Genomic DNA, 25,823 nt, shown 5'->3' with positions numbered 1-25,823 from the left:
CTCGACCTCCTGCAGGAGGGAGGCATTTGCCTCGTCCGAGAATCTCCTGGCTCTTTTGCGCCCTTCTCTGTGCTCCTCTCCCACCTCACTGCTCTCTCCAGCGTCAGTCTCCACAGCGTGCTGTGATGCCTCCTCCTCCTCCTCCTCCATTATAGGGAAAATTCGGTCAAATATGTGGCTGGTAACAGCTACATTTTATTTGCCTACTTGCTGTGAAGCTCTAAAGTCTCCCTCCTTCCTCCCAAAGCAGCCATACCACGCCTTGAGTCCCTCTGAGCTCCCTCTCTGTCTCCTCTTCTGCGCATGTCATGGTGACCCTTGACCTCCAGAATCGCGGGAATCGAGCGTTGCCATGCTGTTGCTAAGGACGGCCACACTTTATGGCAGAAGGTCAGAAAAATTTAACGCTACCGCCCATTTGATATCGCTCGCGGTAACACTCATTTTCAAAAATGGAAACTAGGCGTTTTGAGAATGGACAAGAAGCCGGCAATCTGAAAACCCTTTTTTACCACCCACGCCGAAAATAATACTCACTATTGGGCGATAAGCCCAAAAGTGGAGGTTCTAGACCACTTCCCTCGCTAATGATGGCTGTCTATATGCCCTCCACTGATGTGGAGGAATGGTATATTATGGCCCATGCCAAATCCTGTATCATTGTGGAGCACACTATAAGCATTCACAAGGCATAATGTTGTGTATCTGTAAAGCATGCACTCCCATGTTCCGCCACCAGGGAGTGCATCCCCTGAAGTCCCAAGTGATCCCAGCATCCCTTGGGAGCTATATAAGTCATAGAAACATAGATTGAAACATAGAAAATAGGTGCAGGAGCAGGCCATTCGGCCCTTCTAGCCTGCACCGCCATTCAATAAGTTCATGGCTGAACATGCAACTTCAGTACCCCCTTCCTGCTTTCTCGCCATACCCCTTGATCCCCCTAGTAGTAAGGACTTCATCTAACTCCCTTTTGAATATATTTAGTGAATTGGCCTCAACTACTTTCTGTGGCAGAGAATTCCACAGGTTCACCACTCTCTGGGTGAAGAAGTTTCTCCTCATCTCGGTCCTAAATGGCTTACCCCTTATCCTTAGACTGTGACCCCTGGTTCTGAGCTTCCCCAACATTGGGAACATTCTTCCTGCATCTAACCTGTCTAAACCCGTCAGAATTTTAAACGTTTCTATGAGGTCCCCTCTCATTCTTCTGAACTCCAGTGAATACAAGCCCAGTTGATTCAGTGTTTCTTGATAGGTCAGTCCCACCATCCCGGGAATCAGTCTGGTGAATCTTCGCTGCACTCCCTCAATAGCAAGAATGTCCTTCCTCAAGTTAGGAGACCAAAACTGTACACAATACTCCAGGTGTGGCCTCACCAAGGCCCTGTACAACTGTAGCAACATCTCCCTGCCCCTGTACTCAAATCCCCTCGCTATGAAGGCCAACATGCCATTTGCTTTCTTAACCGCCTGCTGTACCTGCATGCCAACCTTCAATGACTGATGTACCATGGCACCCAGGTCTCGTTGCACCTCCCCTTTTCCTAATCTGTCACCATTCAGATAATAGTCTGTCTCTCTGTTTTTACCACCAAAGTGGATAACCTCACATTTATCCACATTATACTTCATCTGCCATGCATTTGCCCACTCACCTAACCTATCCAAGTCACTCTGCAGCCTCAGAGCATCCTCCTCGCAGCTCACACTGCCACCCAACTTAGTGTCATCCGCAAATTTGGAGATACTACATTTAATCCCCTCATCTAAATCATTAATGTACAGTGTAAACAGCTGGGGCCCCAGCACAGAACCTTGCGGTACCCCACTAGTCACTGCCTGCCATTCTGAAAAGTACCCATTTACTCCTACTCTTTGCTTCCTGTCTGACAACCAGTTCTCAATCCACGTCAGCACACTACCCCCAATCCCATGTGCTTTAACTTTGCACATTAATCTCTTGTGTGGGACCTTGTCGAAAGCCTTCTGAAAGTCCAAATATACCACATCAACTGGTTCTCCCTTGTCCACTTTACTGGAAACATCCTCAAAAAATTCCAGAAGATTTGTCAAGCATGATTTCCCTTTCACAAATCCATGCTGACTTGGACCTATCATGTCACCTTTTTCCAAATGCGCTGCTATGACATCCTTAATAATTGATTCCATCATTTTACCCCTAAGGTCTTTTCCTCAGTCTGGAGTGTCTTAATAAAGTCTGAGGTCGCTGTTACTTTAACCTCCCTGTGTGCAGTCTCATCTGTGTTAAGATCACAACAACTGGCGATGAGTTTACGAATCCAACGCAAAGATGCAGCAAACTGTGGGCATCCTGGAGATGTTCTCAGAGGGTGAGGATTGGGAAGCCTATGTCGAACAGCTAGACCAGTACTTTGTAGCCATCGAGCTGGACGGAAAAGGAAGCACTGCAAAAAGGAGAGCGATCCTCCCCACGGTCTGCGGGGCACCAACCTACAGCCTCATGAAGAATCTTCTGGCTCCGGTGAAACCCCCTCGCATGAGGAGCTGTGTACACTGGTTCGGGAGCACCTTAACCCAAGGGAGAGCGTGCTGATGGCAAGGTATCGGTTCTACACGTGCCAGCGATCTGAAGGTCAGGAAGTGGCGAGCTACGTCGCTGAGCTAAGGCAACTTGCAGGACAATGTGAGTTTGATGGCTACCTAGAGCAAATGCTCAGAGACTTTTTTGTACTGGGCATTGGCCACGAGAACATCCTAGAAAACTTTTGACTGAAGAGACACCGACCCTCAGCAAGGCCATTGCGATAGCGCAAGCATTTATGTCCACCAGTGATAACACCAAACAAATCTCTCAGCACACAAGTGCTAGTAATGTTCATAAATTAACTGGAACTGTGTTTGCGAGCAGAAATGTACAGGGCAGAATCCAAGAGTTTGCAACTGCCAGCAGGCCTCAGGTGATCCAGATGACTCAGAGTCCGCAACAAAGGATGAATGCAAGGCAATTCATACCTTGTTGGCGTTGTGGAGGCTTCCATTCAATCTATTCATGCCGCTTCAAAGGGTATGTTTGCAAGAGCTGTGGAACAATGGGGCACCTCCAACAAACTTGCAGACGAGCTGCAAGCTCTGCAAAACCTGCTAACCACCACGTGGCAGAGGAAGATCGGTCCATGGTGGATCGAAGCAATTTTGAGCCTCAGAGAGGAGGCAGATGTTGAAGTACACGGGGTGCACACATTTTTGACAAAATGTCCACCTATAATGCTAAGTGTAAAATTGAATGGCTTACCTGTAGCCATGGAACTGGACACTGGCGCTAGCCATTCCATCATGAGTAAAAAGATGTTTGAGAGACTGTGGTGCAACAAGGCACTCAGACCAGCCCTGAGCCCCATCCACACAAAACTGAGAACATACACCAAAGAGCTTATCACTGTCCTGGGCAGCGCCATGGTCAAGGTCACTTACAAAAGCACGGTGCACGAACTGCCACTCTGGATTGTCCCAGGCGATGGCCCCACACTACTTGGAAGGAGCTGGCTGGGCAAAATTCGCTGGAACTGGGATGACATCCGAGCGCTATCACATGTCGATGAGGCCTCATGTACCCAGGTTCTTAAGAAATTTCCTTCCCTTTTTGAACCAGGCATTGGAAACTTTTCCGGGGCGAAGGTGTGGATCCACTTGGTCTCAGAGGCACGACCCATCCACCACAAGGCACGAGCAGCACCTCACATGATGAGGGAGAGAGTGGAAATCGAGCTGGACAGGCTGCAACGCAAGGGCATCATCTCCCCATGGAATTCAGCGAGTGGGCCAGCCCGATTGTTCCAGTACTGAAAAGTGATGGCACGGTCAGGATTTGCGGCGATTATAAAGTAGCTATTAATCGTTTCTCGCTACAGGACCAATACCCGCTACCTAAGGCAGATGACCTATTTGCGACGCTGGTAGGAGGCAAGACGTTCGACCTGACTTCGGCCTACATGACGCAGGAGCTGGAGGAGTCTTCGAAGGGCCTCACCTGCATCAACACGCACAAGGGACTGTTTATCTACAACAGATGCCCGTTTGGAATTCGGTCGGCTGCAACGATTTTCCAGAGAAACATGGAGAGCCTACTCAAGTTGGTACCACGGTGGTTTTTCAGGACGACATATTGGTCACGGGTCAGGACACCGTCGAGCGCCTATAAAACTTGGAGGAGGTCCTCCAGCGACTGGATCGCGTAGGGCTGCCGCTGAAGAGATCGAAATGCATCTTCATGGCAACAGAAGTGGAGTTGTTGGGGAGAAAGATCGCGGCGGACGGCATTCGGCCCACAGATGCCAAGACAGAGGCTATCAGGAACGCGCCCAGGCCACAGAACGTCACGGAGCTGCGGTCGTTCCTGGGACTCCTCAACTATTTTGGTAACTTCCTACCGGGGTTAAGCACCCTCTTAGAGCCCCTACATGTGTTATTGCGTAAAGGTGAAAACTGGGTATGGGGAAAAAACCAAGTAATTGCTTTTGAGAAAGCCAAAAACATTTTATGCTCCAACAAGCTGCTTGTATTATATAACCCATGTAAAAGACTTGTGCTAGCATGTGATGCGTCGTCGTTCGGAGTCGGGTGTGTATTACAACAAGCTAACGGTGCGGGGAAGTTGCAACGTGTCGCCTATGCCTCCAGGAGCCTGTCGAAGGTCGAAAGGGCCTACAGCATGATTGAGAAAGAGGCATTAGCATGTGTGTTCGGGGTAAAGAAAATGCATCAGTATCTGTTTGGCCTCAAATTTGAGCTGGAAACCGATCACAAGCCCCTCATATCCATATTCGCTGAAAACAAGGGGATAAATACTAATGCCTCAGCCCGCATGCAAAGGTGGACACTCACGCTATCAGCATATAACTATACCATCCGCCACAGGCCAGGCACCAAGAACTGTGAGGATGCTCTCAGTCGGCTACCATTGCCCACCACGGGGGTGGAAATGGCGCAGCCTGCAAACTTGTTGATGGTGGCGCAGCCCGCATACTTGTTAATGGTCATGGAAGCGTTTGAAAATGATAAATCACCTGTCACGGCCTGCCAGATGAGGACTTGGACCAGCCAAGATCCTCTGCTGTCCCTAGTAAACAGCTGTGTACTGCATGGGAGCTGGGCCAGCATCCCCGTTGAAATGCAAGAGCTAATCAAGCCATTCCAGCGGCGAAAGGACGAGCTGTCCATTCAGGCAGACTGCCTGTTGTGGGGTAACTGCGTAGTGCTACCCAAAAAGGGCAGGGAGACGTTCATCTCGGATCTCCACAGCACACACCTGGGTATAGTAATGATGAAAGCAATAGCCAGATCCCACGTGTGGTGGCCCGGCATCGACTCTGACTTAGAGTCCTGTGTACGGCAATGCAGCGTGTGCTCAGTTGAGCAAGGCGCCCAGAGAGGCACCACTAAGACTGTGGTCCTGGCCCTCCAGACCATAGCCGAGGATCCATATCGACTACGCGGGATTTTTTCTCGGTAAAATGTTCCTAGTGGTGGTGGATGCTTTTTCAAAATGGATTGAATGTGAAATAATGTCGGGAAGCACCGCCACCGCCACCATTGAAAGCCTGAGGGCCATGTTTGCCACCCTCGACCTGCCTGACGTACTGGTCAGTGACAACGGGCCATGTTTCACCAGTGCCGAATTTAAAGAACTCATGACCCGCAATGGGATCAAACTGTCACCTCGGCCCCGTTTAAACCAGCCTCCATTGGGCAGGCAGAGCGGGCAGTACAAACAATCAAACAGAGCCTTAAACAAGTCACAGAAGGCTCACTCCAAACCCACCTGTCCCGATTACTGCTCAGCTACCGCACGAGACCCCACTTGCTCACGGCTGAGCTACTCATGAAAAGGACACTTAAAACCCAGACTCTCGCTGGTTCACCCCAACCTGCATGATCAGGTAGAGAGCAGGCGGCAGCAACAAAATGTAAACGATGATCGCGCCACTGTGTCACAGGAAATTGATCTGAATGACCCAGTGTATGTGCTAAACTATGGACATGGGCACAGTGATAGCTAAAGAAGGGAGTAGGGTGTTTGTCGTCAAACTAGACAATGGACAAATTTGCAGAAAGCACCTGGACCAAACGAGGCTGCGGTTCACAGACTGCCCTGAACAACCCACAGCAGACACCACCTTTTTTGAGGCCACAACACAAACACAAAGGATCAACGACACCACCCCGAACCAGGAAATCGAACACATCAGGCCCTTCAGCCCAACAAGGCCAGGCTCACCCAACAACACCCCAGCCCAGCAAGGGCACAGCCAACACACCAGAACAGACGTTTGTACCGAGGCGGTCCACCAAGGAAAGAAAGGCTCTCGACCGCCTCACTTTGTAAATAGTTTTCACTTTGACTTTGTCGGGGAGTGATGTTGTGTATCTGTAAAGCATACACTCCTATGTTCCGCCATCAGGGAGTGCATCCCCTGAAGTCCCAAGGGATCCCAGCATCCCTTGGGAGCACTGTATATAAGCCAGCCCCTAAGGCTTGTTCCTCACTCTGGAGTGTCTTAATAAAGACTGAAGTCACTGTTACTTTAACCTCCCTGTGTGCAGTCTCATCTGTATTAGGAACACAACAATAAGAATATAAGAAATAGGAGCAGGAGTCCCCTCGAGTCTGCTCCGCCATTCAATCAGATCATGGCTGATCCGATCATGGATTCAGCTCCACTTCCCCGCCCGCTCCCCATAACCCCTTATTCCCTTATCGTTTAAGAAACACTCTATTTCTGTCTTAAATTTATTCAATGTCCCAGCATCCACAGCTCTCTGAGGCAGCGAATTCCACAGATTTACAACCCTCTGAGAAGAAATTTCTCCTCACCTCAGTTTTAAATGGGCGGCCCCTTATTCTAAGATCATGCCCTCTAGTTCTAGTCTCCCCCATCAGTGGAAACATCCTCTCTGCATCCACCTTGTCAAGCCCCCTCATAATATTATACGTTTCAATAAGATCACCTCTCATTCTTCTGAATTCCAATGAGTAGAGGCTCAACCTACTCAACCTTTCCTCATAAGTCAACCCCCCTCATCCCCGGAATCAACCTAGTGAACCTTGTCTGAACTGCCTCCAAAGCAAGTATACCCTTTTGTAAATATGGAAACCAAATTCTTCTATTACCATCAGAGATCAAGGGAGCATTGCAGTACAAAGCAGTCAGGGTCTATGGAATAGTTATGCAAGACATAGCCTGCCACAATCATGCCCTGATGAAAGGCCTTCCAGTGGCGATCCCAGAAGAGCAAGGGGAGCCAATAGTAAGTACTCAACAATCACTTGACCAACAGCAGCAGGAAGTATGAGCAGAGGAGGCTGTGGAATCTGAGGGAAAATTATCAAACAATATCTAATAAACATCAAAACTTAAGTCGAATAATGTAGCTGTTGGAAATCTCAAATAAAAGCAGAAAATACTGGAAACACTTAGCTGGTCAAGCAGCATCTTTGGAGAAAGAAACAAGAGTGAGCTTTCATCAGAACTGGAAGACGTTAGAGATCAATGTTTTTAAAGCAGGGAAAGGACCAAAGAGAACTGTCTCCATTTAGGATGGAGGTCAGGAGCGATTCAATTACAAAAGTAGTGATGGTGCAAAGCAAGAAGAAGGTGATAACGAGCCAAGTATAGAAACAAAAGATTTGACCCACAGGTAAGTGTAAATAGTTGCAGCAGAATAGGAGAGAGAGAGAAACATGTAAATTCTGGCAAAGAGGAGAAGGCTCCTATGGCTCAGGAATGTGATGGTAGAAAGGCAGGTAGACCCCCATTAAGCAGTTATAACTATAATTAAGTGGCTTTTTGTCATGTTCAGTTAAATATATCCTGCAGAATCTTGCTTCAAACAAGAATTTTATATTTCTAAAAGTACTAATGTTGATCGCTTTATTTTTTTTACATCAGAAATCACGGAGCAGTTTGAGTTTAGAGGCTTACTCAACAGAGCAAAAAAGGAAAGTGTGTCAGTGTTTAATGGAGAACATTATCAAACAGAAGCAAGAACAACGATCAGCAGTAACTGAAACAATGAGCATGGTAAGATTTTTACTTGCACAGGTACAAGAGAATTTTCTGAAGTTATAAGTATACTTTTTGCAGAGGTTACTTATTTATGTTCTTACCTTCTAGTTTTTCCATGAATTGAAAGGTCTAAGTTTGTTCACTTATTGTCAGGCAATTGTGCAAGAAATGTAAATAACAGCAAATGGAAGGGAATGCTACCCAGCCAATAGTGTTATAAAATACAACGCTGTAACTGAAAGGCTCATGATGACCAATAGGGTTTATTCCATCAAAATAATTTTGTTTCTATAATTTGCCAATGTTATGTCAAAAAAATACTTTCAAAAGTAACTTGAATATTTTGTGTTTGTTTCCTGACTGGGTGTGCAACCTGTTTGGGCATATTTTGATGTTGTCAAAATTTGAAAATCTAATTGAAAAAAATACAAAATAATGCATTTTATAGGGAAACTTATTGTAATTAACACTGCAATTACACTACAAATGTAACATCAATACCAAGAGTTTATATTCAGAAGTTGCAGTGTATATTCAGAGTCAAAGTCCAACCTGGCTCTGGAGACACAGTCCTTCAGGACTCTCTGCTTCACTCCAGAGTCAGATTGGGCCCTAACTTTGCAATTATACTACAATGTTCGCAGCAGTACTGATTTGCTGAATTATAAATCTGGCTGAAATTATTAATGTTAGTTTCATTAAAGAACAGATAACTTTCCTAACATGCATAAATGGAAATAAGTTGTTATGAAATAAATTGGAAAGTAATAGATTGCTATTTGCAATTTGAATTCACTTTTGAGAAAATTAAATTTTATGATTGTATTCAACATGTGCACACAGTATGTATAAAACTTTGCTAATTTTCAGGAAACATTTTTAGGTATGCATTAATTTATTCATCTGATACTTCAAAAAGTAAATAGTCTTTTTGCTTCTACAGCACTGAGAAGACCCAGAATGATATATGCTCTTAATTTTCTGTTTACCAGTGAAAAATAGCTTTATTTTATTGGACTGTCCATATACCTTAGATATCTAAATTCGGTATTATTCCTGCCACTGTTTTGTGAATCCTCTTTATTATAGTAATAGATTCATGACTTTTGGGATGGGCTGGGGTGAACACTGGCCGTGCATATTTTTTTTTCAATAGCAAAATACAGAATTGAAGCTGAGCTAAATTTCACTTCTTCAATGCATTGGAGAGGAGTGTAATAATTCTTCATTTTGCTACCTCATGACAAGCAATAATCTATTTTTATCTGGAGCAGATAAATTTGGCAGATGGAGTATAATGTGGGGAAATGTGAGGTTATCCACTTTGGTAGGAGAAATAAAAAAGCAAATTATTATTTAAATGTGGAGAGATTCCAAAATGATGCAGTACAAAGAGATCTGGGGGTCCTTGTACATGAAACACAAAATGTTAGCATGCAGGTACAGCAAGAAATAAGGAAAGCAAACGGAATGTTGGCCTTTATTGCAAGTGGGATAGAGAATTAAAGGTAGAGAAGTTCTGCTACAACTGTCCTGCTTAAACTGTTGGTGAAACCACACCTGGGGTACTGTGTACAGTTTTAGTCTCCTTATTTAAGGAGGGATTCATTCATTCATAGGCAGTCTCTCCGAGTCGAGGATGACTTGCTCCCACTCTAAAAGTGAGTTCTCAAGGAACTGAGGAGTCCAGTGCAGAACATGCAGTCTCTTGTCACAGGTGGGGGAGACAGTGGTTGAAGGAAAGGGTGGGTGGGAAGCCTGGCTTGACACACGCTCCTTCCGCTGTCTACGCTTGGTTTCTGCTTGTTCTCGGCGATGGGATTCGAGGTGCTCAGTGTCTTCCCGGATGCTCTTTCTCCATTTTGGGTGGTCGTGGGCCAGGGATTCCCAAGAGTCAGTGGGGATGTTGCACTTTATCAAGGACGCTTTGAGGGTGTCCTTGAAGTGTTTCCTCTGCCCACCTGAGGCTCGCTTGATTTACTTGCATTGCAGGCAGTTCAGAGAAGTTGATTCCTGAGATGAGGGGGTTGGCTTATGAAGAAAGGTTGAGCAGGTTGGGCCTATAATCATTAGAGTTTAGAAGAATGAGAGGGGATCGTATTGAAACATATAAGATTCTGAGGGGGCTTGACAGGGTAACATAGAAACATAGAAAATAGGTGCAGGAGTAGGCCATTCGGCCCTTCTAGCCTGCACCGCCATTCAATGAGTTCATGGCTGAACATTCAACTTCAGTACCCCATTCCTGCTTTCTCGCCATACCCCTTGATCCCCCTAGCAGTAAGGACCTCATCTAACTCCTTTTTGAATATATTTAGTGAATTGGCCTCAACAACTTTCTGTGGTAGAGAATTCCACAGGTTCACCACTCTCTGGGTGAAGAAGTTCCTCCGCATCTCGGTCCTAAATGGCTTACCCCTTATCCTTAGACTGTGACCCCTGGTTCTGGACTTCCCCAACATTGGGAACATTCTTCCTGCATCTAACCTGTCTAACCCCGTCAGAATTTTATATGTTTCTATGAGGTCCCCTCTCATTCTTCTGAACTCCAGTGAATACAAGCCCAGTTGATCCAGTCTTTCTTGATAGGTCAGTCCCGCCATCCCGGGAATCAGTCTGGTGAACCTTCGCTGCACTCCCTCAATAGCAAGAATGTCCTTCCTCAGGTTAGGAGACCAAAACTGTACACAATACTCCAGGTGTGGCCTCACCAATGCCCTGTACAACTGTAGCAACACCTCCCTGCCCCTGTACTCAAATCCCCTTGCTATGAAGGCCAACATGCCATTTGCTTTCTTAACCACCTGCTGCACCTGCATGCCAACCTTCAATGACTGATGTACCATGACACCCAGGTCTCTTTGCACCTCCCCTTTTCCTAATCTGTCACCATTCAGATAATAGTCTGTCTCTCTGTTTTTACCACCAAAGTGGATAACCTCACATTTATCCACATTATACTTCATCTGCCATGCATTTGCCCACTCACCTAACCTATCCAAGTCGCTCTGCAGCCTCACAGCATCCTCCTCGCAGCTCACACTGCCACCCAACTTAGTGTCATCCGCAAATTTGGAGATACTACATTTAATCCCCTCATCTAAATCATTAATGTACAGTGTAAACAGCTGGGGCCCCAGCACAGAACCTTGCGGTACCCCACTAGTCACTGCCTGCCATTCTGAAAAGTACCCATTTACTCCTACTCTTTGCTTCCTGTCTGACAACCAGTTCTCAATCCATGTCAGTACACTACCCCCAATCCCATGTGCTCTAACTTTGCACATCAATCTCTTGTGTGGGACCTTGTCGAACGCCTTCTGAAAGTCCAAATATACCACATCAACTGGTTCTCCCTTATCCACTCTACTGGAAACATCCTCAAAAAATTCCAGAAGATTTGTCAAGCATGATTTCCCTTTCACAAATCCATGCTGACTTGGACCTATCAAGTCACCTCTTTCCAAATGCACTGCTATGACATCCTTAATAATTGATTCCATCATTTTACCCACTACCGATGTCAGGCTGATGCAGAGAGGATATTTCCCCTCGCGGGGGAATCTAGAACTAGGGGACATAGTTTCAGAATAAGGGGTCGCCCATTTAAAATGGAAATGATGAGGAATTTCTTCTCTCAGAAGGTCATCTTTGGAATTCTCTTCCCCCGAGAGCTGTGGAGGCTGGGTCATTGAATATATTTAAGGTGGAGATAGACAGATTTTTTAATGTTAAGGGAGTCAAGGGTTATGGGGAGTGGGCAGGGAAGTGGAGTTGAGGGCAAGATCAGATGAGCCATGATCTTACTGAATGGCGAAGCAGGATCAAGGGGCCAAATGGCCTACTCCTGCTCCTATTTTTTATGTTTAGTCCAAAATCCCAGTTTGTTTATTTTCTATGAAAGGCCAGGGGAGTGAAACTCTTTCAAAGAGCAGGCACGATGGGTCGAAGGGCCTCCTTCTGTGCTGTATCATTCTACGACTCTGGGTAGCTCTGCTGAGGATGAACATAAGAACATAAGAAATCGGAGCAGGAGTCGAGCCTGCTCCGCCATTCAATAAGATCATGGCTGATCTGATCATGGACTCAGCTCCACTTCCCTGCCCGCTCCCCATAACCCCTTATCCCCTTATCGTTCAAGAAACTGTCTATTTCTGTCTTAAATTTATTCAATGTCCCAGCTTCCACAGATGTTGAGGCAGATTGTTGGGGGTAGTATAAAAGGAGCTTCACTCTGCAATTGGCTTTGCTGTATTTGATGTGGGAGTGGTTATTGCTGATGGTAACTTCTCACCTTCCTAAGTCTTTGACATCCCTTTTCCTGATGTGCATATTAAAAAATGATCAAATACCATTGGTAGATGAAAACTGACAAGCAAATCTAATTGAAAAAACAAAAGTGATATCTAAGAGGAAAAAGATACTGGGAACTTCAAACAGATGTTACAATGAATTAACTTATTCCGCTGAGGTTTAACCAAGCATTGTAACGGAGTGTAAAGACTTGTGAAAGAATGAGCTGGAGAATAGAGTTTCGCAAGATGTGATTTAGTGAAGCAGATGACAGTGGATGATAAATGTTACCTTGCTGCTCAGTGACATTGATCCAATATAGGAGGTTGAGTTCTTCTACATAAAGAATCCTTATTAATGTACATGTAACATCAAAAATGGGCCTTTAATTTCCAAGAATTATTGGAAATGGAGCATGGTAAGTAATTTTAGTCATGAAATTTGTAAATAAAAATCATTATGATGTTAGCTGACAAGTTTTTCATAAATAAATTTAATAATTGCTCTGTGGAATATGAATAATTGGAACAAAAAAATGACAGATTGGAAAAAAAACAAATGCATGCTGCAATTTGAACAGTCAGAACACAGTGCATTGTTGATATTACAAGGAAAACACCCGTTTGAAATTGAAAGTGCGTAGTAATCTTAACGATGTATAATTATCGTAATATGACGCTCTGTGCATGAAAATGAAAATGGAGTCTAATACAATGTGCTTTGCTAATAATATGAACAACAACAAATCTGCCTGAAAATAAAGTTTGACATTTCTTAATGCTAGAATTTAAAAATAAATATCCTTATGGTCAATTTTTGGTCTTGTTGAGACATCAAAGCATTTGGGGAATCATTAACATCTGGTGTAAAATAGCTTATAAAAATGCTAAACTTTATGTGGCAGAATATGTTTGTAGCAGCAATGCATTCAAAATAAGGTAGCAAGCTCAAACGAGACAGAATTAAATAATTATGAATTATTTCACGTGCTGTGAAATCATATTTTGCACTTATTAGATATTTATTCCTTTAAATTGTTTTTCCTACTATTCAGATAAAATATTTATTCTACTTCTGACATTTTTATATCGAGTTAATAGTAACAAAGCATAGTAAGTAATCAACCTTGATTCACTTCACCGCTTTCCCGAATAATTTTCTGTTATTATTACTATAAGCAGTATCCATCTATGTAGGAATGAATGATTGAATATATTCTTTGGTTCGCATTTCCATTGTAATTTTCCAACATTTTTGGCAAACATTCTAGAAACAAAATACCAATAACTGGAAAGTAAACAAGCTATATGTTAACACTAGCAGAGGTGGGGGCAGTTAGGCTCATAGTTGCTCTAATTTGTAAGTGCTGCAGTTTCCAACATAGCGATACCAAATTTTGCTAAACTTCTAGAGGCAGATTTTGAGGCGTCCCTCCTGCCTGCCAAAAGCTGGGCGGTAGCGCCTTGTAAATGGTGGTGAATGACTTACTGCCCCAATCCCACCATTGCTGTGGCCAGCACAGTATACTCTCAAACCTATTGCTAGGCAACATAGGCAGCCACCTGAGTGGTAGGCCCATTTAAAATGAGGTACATAGAACCCCAGTAATAGCTGCCATTCCAACGGAAGAGGAGCTGAGAGGTAAGGTTATGCTTATTTTATGAGGCTGGGAGGAGAAGGAATGCTCCTCCAGCCGGGGTTGCTGCCGCTTTAGATTTAATAGGGGTCTTAAGATTATGAAGTATTTTGACTGGGTGAGTAGGAGAAAACTATTTTCTGTAGTTGGGTTGTCAGTGACGAGATCATCAATTTAAAAGAATTAAAGAGGAGAGAAATTAGGAGAAATATTTTTTACGCAGAGAGTTGTGAGAGCATGCAATACTTCGATTCAGGGACTGGTTGTGGCAGAGTCCATTGCATCTTTTATAGGATGATTAGATAAACAAATGAAACAGAGGAAGACACAAGGAAGTGAGCAGTGCATTGAGGTTCATATTAGATTGCTCTATCAAAGAGCCAGCAGAGATATGGGTTTAATTCATAAAAATCAGAAACCTAATCTCAACACGCTGGGAAAGCGCCTGCTTCCAGTTTAACCTGGTTGTGGGAGCGGGTAATCTGCTCTTGAAGGCAGATCAGTAATTATAATATGTTAATGAGGTTGTGTGTTTCCCAGGACTTGGGGAAACCCCCAGCTAAAGCAGGGTGAGAACCATCAGATCCATCAGTTAAATGCTCTTCCAGTGCTGCCTGAAGGCCAGAACGAGCAGGAGAACTTCCCCTTGATGCGATTTACCTCCCTCCTCATGATTTCCAGACCCCATCCCAACAAACTCCAGACCCATTCCCATCTCCCGCAACATGATCTCTTTCCCCCCCCCGACAATCTCTACCCCCTCACGATCACATCCCCATGTGATCTAATTCTTCTCCCTGGCAACCGCTGGACTCGTGGCAGGACCTTGTACTGGAATTGGCAGACAGAAACATGAGCACAACTTTTTGCATTGGGACCAAAAGATCGTCTGGGGGCGAGGATGAAGCACCTTAATAAAAAAATTGAAATTAAACGCACTATATCTGAATGCACAAAGCATCTGAACAAGATAGATGAATTAATGGCACAAGTAGAGATAAATCGGTTAGATCTAGCACTGAGATGTGGTTGCAGGGTGACCAAGGCTGGGAATTAAATATCTAGGGTACCTAACTTTTAGAAAAGATAGGCAAAATGGTAAAGGAGGTGGACTATCCCTGAAAATAAAGGATAAGATAAAGGCAATAAGGAGAAAGGATCTCTTCCCAGAAAATCGGAATGTAGAATTAGTATAGGTGGAGCTAAGAAATTACAAAGAGCAGAAAACAATGCTGAAAATAGTTTATAGGACCTCCAACAGTAATCATAGTGTTTTACAGAGTATAAATCAGTAAATTAAAGGAGCATATAACAAGCTAATGCAATAAGTGTGGGGGACTTTAATCTTCATAAAGACAAGGCAATCTAAATTGGCAAAAGTAGAAACATAGAAACATAGACAATAGGTGCAGGAGCAGGCCATTCAGCCCTTCTAGCCTGCACCGCCATTCAATGAGTTCATGGCTGAACATGAAACTTCAGTACCCCCTTCCTGCTTTCTCGCCATAACCCTTGATCCCCCGAGTAGTAAGGACTTCATCTAACTCCCTTTTGAATATATTTAGTGAATTGGCCTCAACTACTTTCTGTGGTAGAGAATTCCACAGGTTCACCACTCTCTGGGTGAAGAAGTTTCTCCTCATCTCGGTCCTAAATGGCTTACCCCTTATCCTCAGACTGTGACCCCTGGTTCTGGACTTCCCCAACATTGGGAACATTCTTTCTGCATCTAACCTGTCGACACCCGTCAGAATTTTAAACGTTTCTATGAGGTCCCCTCTCATTCTTCTGAACTCCAGTGAATACAAGCCCAGTTGATCCAATCTTTCTTGATAGGTCAGTCCCGCCATCCCGGGAATCAGTCTGGTGAACCTTCGCTGCACTCCCTCAATAGCAAGAATGTCCTTCCTCAAGTTAGGAGACCAAAACTGTACACAATACTCCAGGTGTGGCCTCACCAAGGCCCTGTACAACTGTAGCAACACCTCCCTGCCCCTGTATTCAAATCCCCTCGCTATGAAGGCCAACATGCCATTTGCTTTCTTAACCGCCTGCTGTACCTGCATGCTAACCTTCAATGACTGATGTACCATGACACCCAGGTCTCGTTGCACCTTCCCTTTTCCTAATCTGTCACCATTCAGATAATAGTCTGTCTCTCTGTTTTTACCACCAAAGTGGATAACCTCACATTTATCCACATTATACTTCATCTGCCATGCATTTGCCCACTCACCTAACCTATCCAAGTCACTCTGCAGCCTAATAGCATCCTCCTCGCAGCTCACACTGCCACCCAACTTAGTATCATCCGCAAATTTGGAGATACTGCATTTAATCCCCTCGTCTAAATCATTAATGTACAATGTAAACAGCTGGGGCCCCAGCACAGAACCTTGCGGCACTCCACTAGTCACTGCCTGCCATTCTGAAAAGTACCCGTTTACTCCTACTCTTTGCTTCCTGTCTGACAACCAGTTCTCAATCCACGTCAGCACACTACCCCCAATCCCATGTGCTTTAACTTTGCACATTAATCTCTTGTGTGGGACCTTGTCGAAAGCCTTCTGAAAGTCCAAATATACCACATCAACTGGTTCTCCTTTGCCCACTTTACTGGAAACATCCTCAAAAAATTCCAGAAGATTTGTCAAGCATGATTTCCCTTTCACAAATCCATGCTGACTTGGACCTATCATGTCACCATTTTCCAGATGCACTGCTATGACATCCTTAATAATTGATTCCATCATTTTACCCACTACTGAGGTCAGGCTGACCGGTCTATAATTCCCTGTTTTCTCTCTCCCTCCTTTTTTAAAAAGTGGGATTACATTGGCTACCCTCCACTCCATAGGAACTGATCCAGAGTCAATGGAATGTTGGAAAATGACTGTCAATGCATCCGCTATTTCCAAGGCCACCTCCTTAAGTACTCTGGGATGCAGTCCATCAGGCCCTGGGGATTTATCGGCCTTCAATCCCATCAATTTCCCCAACACAATTTCCCGACTAATAAAGATTTCCCTCAGTTCCCCCTCCTTACTAGACCCTCTGACCCCTTTTATATCCGGAAGGTTGTTTGTATTCTCCTTAGTGAATACCGAACCAAAGTACTTGTTCAATTGGTCTGCCATTTCTTTGTTCCCCGTTATGACTTCCCCTGATTCTGACTGCAGGGGACCTACGTTTGTCTTCACCAACCTTTTTCTCTTTACATACCTATAGAAACTTTTGCAATCCGCCTTAATGTTCCCTGCAAGCTTCTTCTCGTACTCCATTTTCCCTGCCCTAATCAAACCCTTTGTCCTCCTCTGCTGAGTTCTAAATTTCTCCCAGTCCCCAGGTTCGCTGCTATTTCTGGCCAATTTGTATGCCACTTCCTTGGCTTTAATACTATCCCTGATTTCCCTAGATAGCCACGGTTGAGCCACCTTCCCTTTTTTATTTTTACGCCAGACAGGAATGTACAATTGTTGTAATTCATCCATGCGGTCTCTAAATGTCTGCCATTGCCCATCCACAGTCAACCCCCTAAGTATCATTCGCCAATCTATCCTAGCCAATTCACGCCTCATACCTTCAAAGTTACCCTTCTTTAAGTTCTGGACCATGGTCTCTGAAATTACTGTTTCATTCTCCATCCTAATGCAGAATTCCACCATATTATGGTCACTCTTCCCCAAGGGGCCTCGCACAATGAGATTGCTAATTAATCCTCTCTCATTACACAACACCCAGTCTAAGATGGCCTCCCCCCTAGTTGGTTCCTCAACATATTGGTCTAGAAAACCATCCCTTATGCACTCCAGGAAATCCTCCTCCACCGTATTGCTTCCAGTTTGGCTAGCCCAATCTCCAAAGCTTGGAGACCGAGTTCATGGAATGTCTTTGAGACAGTTTTCCGGCATAATATGCTGAGGAACCAACTAGGCATCAGGCTATTTAAGATTTAGTATTGTGTAATTAGACAGGGTTTGTTAGTAATTGTATTGTAAAGGATCCTCTGGGGAAGAGTGATCATAATATGATAGAATTTCATATTAATTTTGAGAGTGATGTGGTGAAGTCCAAAAACAGGGTAATTCAATTTCTTTTTTAAAGCCATTACGGAAGTATGAGGGGCGAGTTGGTTGAGGTAAACTGGGAAATTAGATTAAAAGATATGACGATAGATAAGCAATACAAATATTTAAAGAAATAATTCATAATTCTCAACCAATATATGCCTTGAGGAATAAAAACTCCACTGGAAAAGTGGACCAGGTGTGGCTAACTGGAGAAGTTAAGGATCGTATTAGATTAAAAGAAGAAGCTTACAATGTTGCCAGAAAGAGTAGTAAGTCTGAGGATTGAGAGGGTTTTAAAAATCAGCAAAGGATGACTAAGAAATTGATAGAGGGAGAAAATTTAATATTAGAGTAAATTAGGCAGAAATCTAAAAACAGATTTTAAGAGCTTAAACAAGTATGTAAAAAGGAAAGAAAAGGACGGACCTCCTGGCATCGACCTCTGCACCGGCTTCAGACATGAAAATGGCACACCCAGCCCAGTCGACCCTGCAAAGTCTTCTTCACAAACATCTGGGGACTTGTGCCAAAATTGGGAGAGCTGTCCCACAGACTAGTCAAGTAACAGCCTGACATAGTCATACTCACAGAATCATACCTTAATGCCAATGTCCCCGACTCTTCCATCACCATACCTGGGTATGTCCTATCCCACCAGCAGGACAGACCCACCTGGGGTGGCAGCTCAATGGTATACAGTCGGTAGGGAGTGGCCCTGGGAGTCCTCAACATTGACTCCCCATGAAGTCTCCTGCTGATTATCACCTACCGGCCTCCCTCAGCTGATGAATCAGTGCTCCTCCATGTTGAACACTACTTGGAAGAAGCTCTAAAGCATGGAATGTACTCTGGGTGGGTGACTTCAATGTCCATCACCAAGAGTGGTTCGGTAGCACCACTATTGACTGAGCTGACCGATTCCTGAAGGACATAGCTGCCAGACTGGTCTGCAGCAGGTGGTGAGACAACCACGAGGGTAAAACCTACTTGACCTCGTCCTCACCAATCTATCTGTCACAGATGCATGACAACATTGATAGCGGTAATCACAGTCCACGTGCAGGCGAAGTCACGTCTTCACACTGAAGACACCCTCCTTTGTGTTCTGTGGCACTACCACTGTGCGAACTGAACAGATCTAGCAGCTCAAAACTGGGCGGGCCATCAGCAGAATTGTATCCCAGCACAATCTGTAACCTCTTGGCCCGGCATACCCCTCACTCCAGGGGACCAACCCTGCTTCAATGAGGAGTGCAGAAGAGCATACCAGGAGCAGCACAAGGCATACCTAAAAATGAGGTGCCAACCTAGGGAAGCTGCAACACAGGACTACATACATGCTAAACAGCAGAAGCAGCATGATATAAGCAGAGCTAAGCGATCCCACAATCAACGGTTCAGATCAAAGCTCTGCAGTCTTGCCACATCCAGTCGTGAATGGTGGCGGACACTTAAACACCGAACGGGAGAAATGCCTCCATAAATATCCCCATCCTAGAACGTAAGAAATAGGAACAGGAGTAGGCCATACGGCCCCTCGAGCCTGCTCTGCCATTCAATAAGATCATGGCTGATCTGATCATGGACTCAGCTCCACTTCCCTGCCCACTCCCCATAACCCCTTATTCCCTTATCCCCTTTAAGAAACTGTTTATTTCTGTCTTCAATTTATTCAATGTCCCAGCTTCCACAGCTTTCTGAGGCATCGAATTCCACAGATTTACAATCCTCTGAGAGAAGAAATTTCTCCTCATCTTTGTTTTAAATGTGCGCCCCTTATTCTAAGATCATGCCCCCTAGTTCTAGTCTCCCCCATCAGTGGAAACATCCTCTCTGCATCCATCTTGTCAAGCCCTCTCATAATCTTATACATTTCGATAAGATCACTTCTCATTCTTCTGAATTACAATGAGTAGAGGCTCAACCTACTCAACCTTTCCTCATGTCAACCCCCTCATCCCCGGAATCAACCTAGTGAACCTTCGCTGAACTGCCTCCAAAGCAAGTATATCCTTTCGTAAATATGGAAACCAAAACTGCATCAGTATTCCAGGTGTGGCCTCGCCAATACCTTGTATAGCAGTAGCAAGGCTTCCCTGCTTTTATACTCCATCCCCTTTGCAATAAAGGCCAAGATTCCATTGGCCTTCCTGATCACTTGCTGTTCCTGCATACTATCCTTTTATGTTTCATGCACAAGTACCCCCAGGTCCCGCTGTACTGCGGCACTTTGCAATCTTTCTCCATTTAAATAATAACTTGCTCTTTGATCCTCAATGGTATGGGAGCCCAGCACACAAGTGCAAAAGACAAGGCTGAAGTGTTTACAACCATCGTCAATCAGAACTGCCGAGAGGATGATCCATATCGGGCCTCCTCCTGAGGTCCTCATTATCTCATAAGCTCAGTTCATCTCAGTTTTCAGCCAATTTGATTAACTCCATGTAATAACAAGAAATGGCTAAGTGCATTGATGTAGCAAAGGCTATGGACCTTGACAACATACCGGCTGTCGTGCTGAAGACTTGTGCTCCAGAACTAACCACATCTCTAGCCAAGCTGTTCCAGTACCGCTACAACACTGGCATCTACCCAACAATGTGGAAAACTGCCCAGGTATGTCCTGTCCACAAAAAGCAGGACAATCCTATGCAGCCAATTACTGCCCCATCAGTACACTCTCAATCATCAGCAAAGTAATGGAAGTTGTCTTCGAAAGCACCATCAAGTGGCACTTACTCACCAATAACCTGCTCACCGATGCTCAGTTTGGGTTCTGCCAGGACCACTCGGCTCCAGACCTCATTACAGCCTTGGTCCAAACATGGACAAAAGAGCTAAATTCAGAGGTGAAGTGAGAATGACTGCCCTTGACATCAAGGTAGCATTTGACTCTGTGTGGCATCAAGGAGCCCCAGTAAAATTGTAATGGGAAAGTAAATGGAAATCGGGGGGGGAAACTCTCCACTGGCTGGAATCATACCTAGCACAATGGAAGATGATTGTGGTTGTTGAAGGTCAATCATCCCAGCCCCAGGACATCGCTGCAGGAGTTCCTCAGGGCAGTGTACTCGGCCCAACTATCTTCAGCTGCTTCATCAATGACCTTCCCTCCATCATAAGGTCAGAAGTGAGGATGTTCACTGATGATTGCAGTGTTCAGTTCCATTCGCAACGCCTCAGAAAATGCCCGCATGCACCAGGCTTGGGCTGATAAGTGGCAAGTAACATTCGTGCCGCACAAGTGCCAGGCAATTACCATCTCCAACAAGCGCGAGTCTAACCACCTCCCTTGATATTCAACGGCTTTACCATCGCCAAATCCCCATCGTGGGGGTGCAGGGAGGGTCACCATTGACCAGAAACTTAACTGGACCAGCCACATAAATGCTATGGCTACAAGAGCTGGTCAGAGACTGGTTATTCTGCGGTGAGTGTCTCACCTCCTGACACCCAAAAGCCTTTCACCATCTACAAGGCACAAGTCAGGAATGTGATAGGGTTTAGCAGCTTTGAAAGTGAATAAATCCCCTGGCCCAGATGAAATATATCCCAAGCTGTTACGAGAGGCAAGAAAGAACATAAGAAATAGGAGCAGGAGTAGGCCATTTGGCCCCTCGAGCCTGTTCCACCATTTAATAAGATCATGGCTGATCTGGTCTTGGCCTCAACTCCACTTCCCTGCCTGCTCCCCATTAACCCTCGACTCCCTTGTCACCTGTCTATCTCCACCTTGAATATATTCAATGACCCAGCCTCTACAGCTCTCTGGGGTAGAGAATTTCAAAGATTCATGACCCTCTGAGAGAAGAAATTCCTCCTCATTTCGGTTTTAAATGGGCGACCCCTTATTCTGAAACTATGCCCCCTAGTTCTAGATTCCCTCATGAGGGGAAACATCCTCTCTGCATCTACCCTGTCAAGCTCCCTCATAATATTTTATGTTTCAATAAGATCATCTCTCATTCTAATAAAGTCCAATGAGTTTGGGCCCAACCTGCTCAACCTTTCTTCATAAGACAACCCCTTCATCTTGGGAATCAACCTTGTGATCCTTCTCTGAACTGCCTCCAATGTAAGTATATCCCTCCTTAAATAAGGAGACCAAAACTGCATGCAGTACTCCAGGTGTGGTCTCACCAACAGTTGTAGCAGGATTTCCCTACTTTCATATTCCAGCCCCCTTACAGTAAAGGCCAATATTCCATTTGCTTTCCTAATTACTTGCTGTACCTGCATGCTAATAGCAGAGGCTCCGACCATCATTTACCAATCCTCTCTGGCTACAGGTGTGATGCTGGAGGACTGCTAACGTACCGTTGTTTAAAAAGGAAAAAAGGGATAGATCAAGTAATTGCAGACTAGTCAGCCGAACCTCGGGAGTGGGAAAATTATTGGAAAAAATTGTGAGGGACAGGATAAATCTTCTTTTAGAAAGACATGGATTAATCAAGGACAATCAGCATGGATTTGTTAAGGGAAGATCATGTCTGACTAACTTAAATTTATTTTTTGAGAAGGTAACAAGGAGGATCAGTGAGAGTAGTGCATTTGATGTAGTGTATATGGATTTTAGCAAGACTTTTGATAAGGTCCCACATGGCAGACTGGTCACGTAAGTAAAAGTCCATGGGATCCAAAGCAAAGTGGCAAATTAGATCCAAAATTGGCTCAGAGGCAGGAAGCAAAGGGTAATGGTTGATGGGTGTTTTTGTGACTGGAAGGCTGTTTCCAGTGGGGTTCCACAGGGCTCAGCACTAGGTCCCTTGCTTGTTGTGGTATATATCAATGATTTAAACTTGAATGTTGGGGGCATGATTAAGAAGTTTGCATACTGGCCGTGTGGTTGATAATGAAGAAGAAAGCTGTAGACTGCAGGAAGACATCAATGAACTGGTCAGGTGGGCAGATCAGTGGCAAATGGAATTCAATCCGGAGAAGTGTGAGGTAATGCATTTGGAGAGGGCTAACAAGGAAAGGGTATACACATTAAATGGTAGGACCTTGGAGTGCATGTCCACAGATACCTGAAAGCAGCAGGCCAGGTAAATAAGGTGGTTAAGAAGGCCTATGGAATACTTGCCTTTATTAGCTGAGGCATGGAATACAAGAGCAGGGAGGTTATGCTGGAACTGTATAAAACACTGGTTAGGCCACAGCTAGAGTACTGCGTGCAGTTCTAGTCACCACATTACAGGAAAGATGTGATTGCACTAGAGAAGGTACAGATGAGATTTACGAGGATGTTGCCGGGACTGGAGAATTTCAGATATGAGGAAAGATTGGATGGCTGGGTTTGTTTTCGATGGAACAGAGGAGGCTGAAGGGAGACCTTATTGAGGTGTATAAAATTATGAGGGGCCCAGATAGAGTGGATAGGACGGACCTATTTCCCTTAGCAGAGGGGTCAACAACCAGGAGGCATAGATTGGTGAGGCGTGAGTCCGGGGTCGGAGGCCTATAAAAGGCCACGATAGGCGTCGGGAGTTCGTTGGTGAGGCGTGAGTCCGGGGTCGGAGGCCTATAAAAGGCCGTGAGAGGCGTCGGGAGTTCGTTGGTGAGGCGTGAGTCCGGGGTCGGAGGCCTATAAAAGGCCACGATAGGCGTCGGGAGTTCGTTGGTGAGGCGTGAGTCCGGGGTCCGAGGCCTATAAAAGGCCGCGAGAGGCGTCGGGAGTTCGTTGGTGAGGCGTGAGTCCGGGGTCGGAGGCCTATAAAAGGCGTACTTGTGCAGCTACAAGGAGAAGGCAAAAAAGAAGTAGAAAGAAACAGAAAGGTGACGTCACAGCCTAGGGGGTAAGTGATTGGCTGGTGATTGGTGAGTAGTTTTTCTTTTTCTTTTTATATTAGTCAGTAACTTTTAACATTGTTGTTGCCAATTTAAGTGTATCTAAGGGTTAAGTCATGGCAGGAGAGCTCGGTCGGGTGTTATGCTCCTCCTGTACCATGTGGGAACTCAGGGACACTTCCGGTGTCCCTGGCGACTACGTGTGCAGGAAGTGTATCCGCCTCGAGCTCCTGACGGTCCGCATTGCGGAATTGGAGCTGAGGATGGATTCACTCTGGAGCATCCACGATGCTGAGAATGACGTGAGTATCACGTGTAGTGAGTTGGTCTTACCGCAGGAGAAGGGTCCACAGCCAGATAGGGAATGGAAGACCAGCAGGAAGAGTAGTGCAAGGAAGGTAGTGCAGAGGTCCCCTGTGTTCATCCCCCTGCAAAACAGATACACCGCTTTGAGTACTGTTGGGGGGGATGACTCATCAGGGGAGGGCAGCAGCAGCCAAGTTCATGGCACCGTGGCTGGCTCTGCTGCACAGGAGGGCAGGAAAAAGAGTGGGAGCGCGATAGTGATAGGGGATTCAATGGTGAGGGGAATAGATAGGCGTTTCTGCGGCCGCAACCGAGACGCCAGGATGGTATGTTGCCTCCCTGGTGCAAGGGTCAAGGATGTCTCGGAGTGGGTGCAGGACATTCTGAAATGGGAGGGAGAACAGCCAGTTGTCGTGGTGCACATTGGTACCAACGACATAGGTAATAAAAAGGGATGAGGTCCTACAAAACGAATTTAAGGAGCTCGGAGCTAAATTAAAAAGTAGGACCTCAAAAGTATTAATCTCGGGATTGCTACCAGTGCCACATGCTAGTCAGAGTAGGAATCGCAGGATAGCGCAGATGAATACGTGGCTTGCGCAGTGGTGCAGTAGGGAGGGATTCAAATTCCTGGGGCATTGGAACCGGTTCTGGGGGAGGTGGGACCAGTACAAACCGGACGGTCTGCACCTGGGCAGGACCGGAACCAATGTCCTAGGGGGAGTGTTTGCTAGTGCTGTTGGGGAGGAGTTAAACTAATATGGCAGGGGGATGGGAACCAATGCAGGGAGACAAAAAGGAGGCAAAAGCAAAAGACAGAAAGGAGATGAGGAAAAGTGGAGGGCAGAGAAACCCAAGGCAAAGAACAAAAAGGGCCACTGTACAGCAAAATTCTAAAAGGACAAAGGGTGTTAAAAAAACAAGCCTGAAGGCTTTGTGTCTTAATGCAAGGAGTATCCGCAATAAGGTGGATGAATTAACTGTGCAAATAGATGTTAACAAATATGATGTGATTGTGATTATGGAGACGTGGCTCCAGGATGATCAGGGCTGGGAACTCAACATCCAGGGGTATTCAACATTCAGGAAGGATAGAATAAAAGGAAAAGGAGGTGGGGTAGCATTGCTGGTTAAAGAGGAGCTTAATGCAATAGTTAGGAAAGACATTAGCTTGGATGATGTGGAATCTATATGGGTAGAGCTGCAGAACACCAAAGGGCAAAAAACGTTAGTGGGAGTTGTGTACAGACCTCCAAACAGTAGTAGTGATGTTGGGGAGGGCATCAAACAGGAAATTAGGGGTGCATGCAATAAAGGTGCAGCAGTTATAATGGGTGACTTTAATATGCACATAGATTGGGCTAGCCAAACTGGAAGCAATACGGTGGAGGCGGATTTCCTGGAGTGCATAAGGGATGGTTTTCTAGACCAATATGTCGAGGAACCAACTAGGGGGGAGGCCATCTTAAACTGGGTGTTGTGTAATGAGAGAGGATTAATTAGCAATCTCATTGTGCGAGGCCCCTTGGGGAAGAGTGACCATAATATGGTGGAATTCTGCATTAGGATGGAGAATGATACAGTTAATTCAGAGACCATGGTCCAGAACTTAAAGAAGGGTAACTTTGAAGGAATGAGGCGTGAATTGGCTAGGATAGATTGGCGAATGATACTTAAGGGGTT

At 45.2% G+C, this 25,823-nt stretch overlaps 1 protein-coding gene across 15 annotated transcripts in view; it reads left to right on the top strand.

The window, feature by feature from the left end:
- rgs3a (regulator of G protein signaling 3a) overlaps window positions 1-25,823 on the top strand; it is a 340,299-nt gene that overhangs the window by 212,796 nt on the left and 101,680 nt on the right. For all 15 annotated transcript variants that reach the window (XM_070862764.1, XM_070862765.1, XM_070862756.1 and 12 more), the window contains one exon: window positions 7,932-8,063. In XM_070862764.1, the coding sequence (XP_070718865.1) occupies window positions 7,932-8,063 (132 nt within the window). The remainder of the gene's footprint in view (window positions 1-7,931; window positions 8,064-25,823) is intronic.

Source organism: Pristiophorus japonicus, chromosome 20 (genome assembly GCF_044704955.1).
Source record: "Pristiophorus japonicus isolate sPriJap1 chromosome 20, sPriJap1.hap1, whole genome shotgun sequence".
In the NCBI taxonomy this organism is placed as follows: domain Eukaryota; kingdom Metazoa; phylum Chordata; class Chondrichthyes; family Pristiophoridae; genus Pristiophorus; species Pristiophorus japonicus.
The sequence above is the reverse complement of the archived record's forward strand: the minus strand, read 5'-3'. Positions and strand labels throughout refer to the sequence as shown.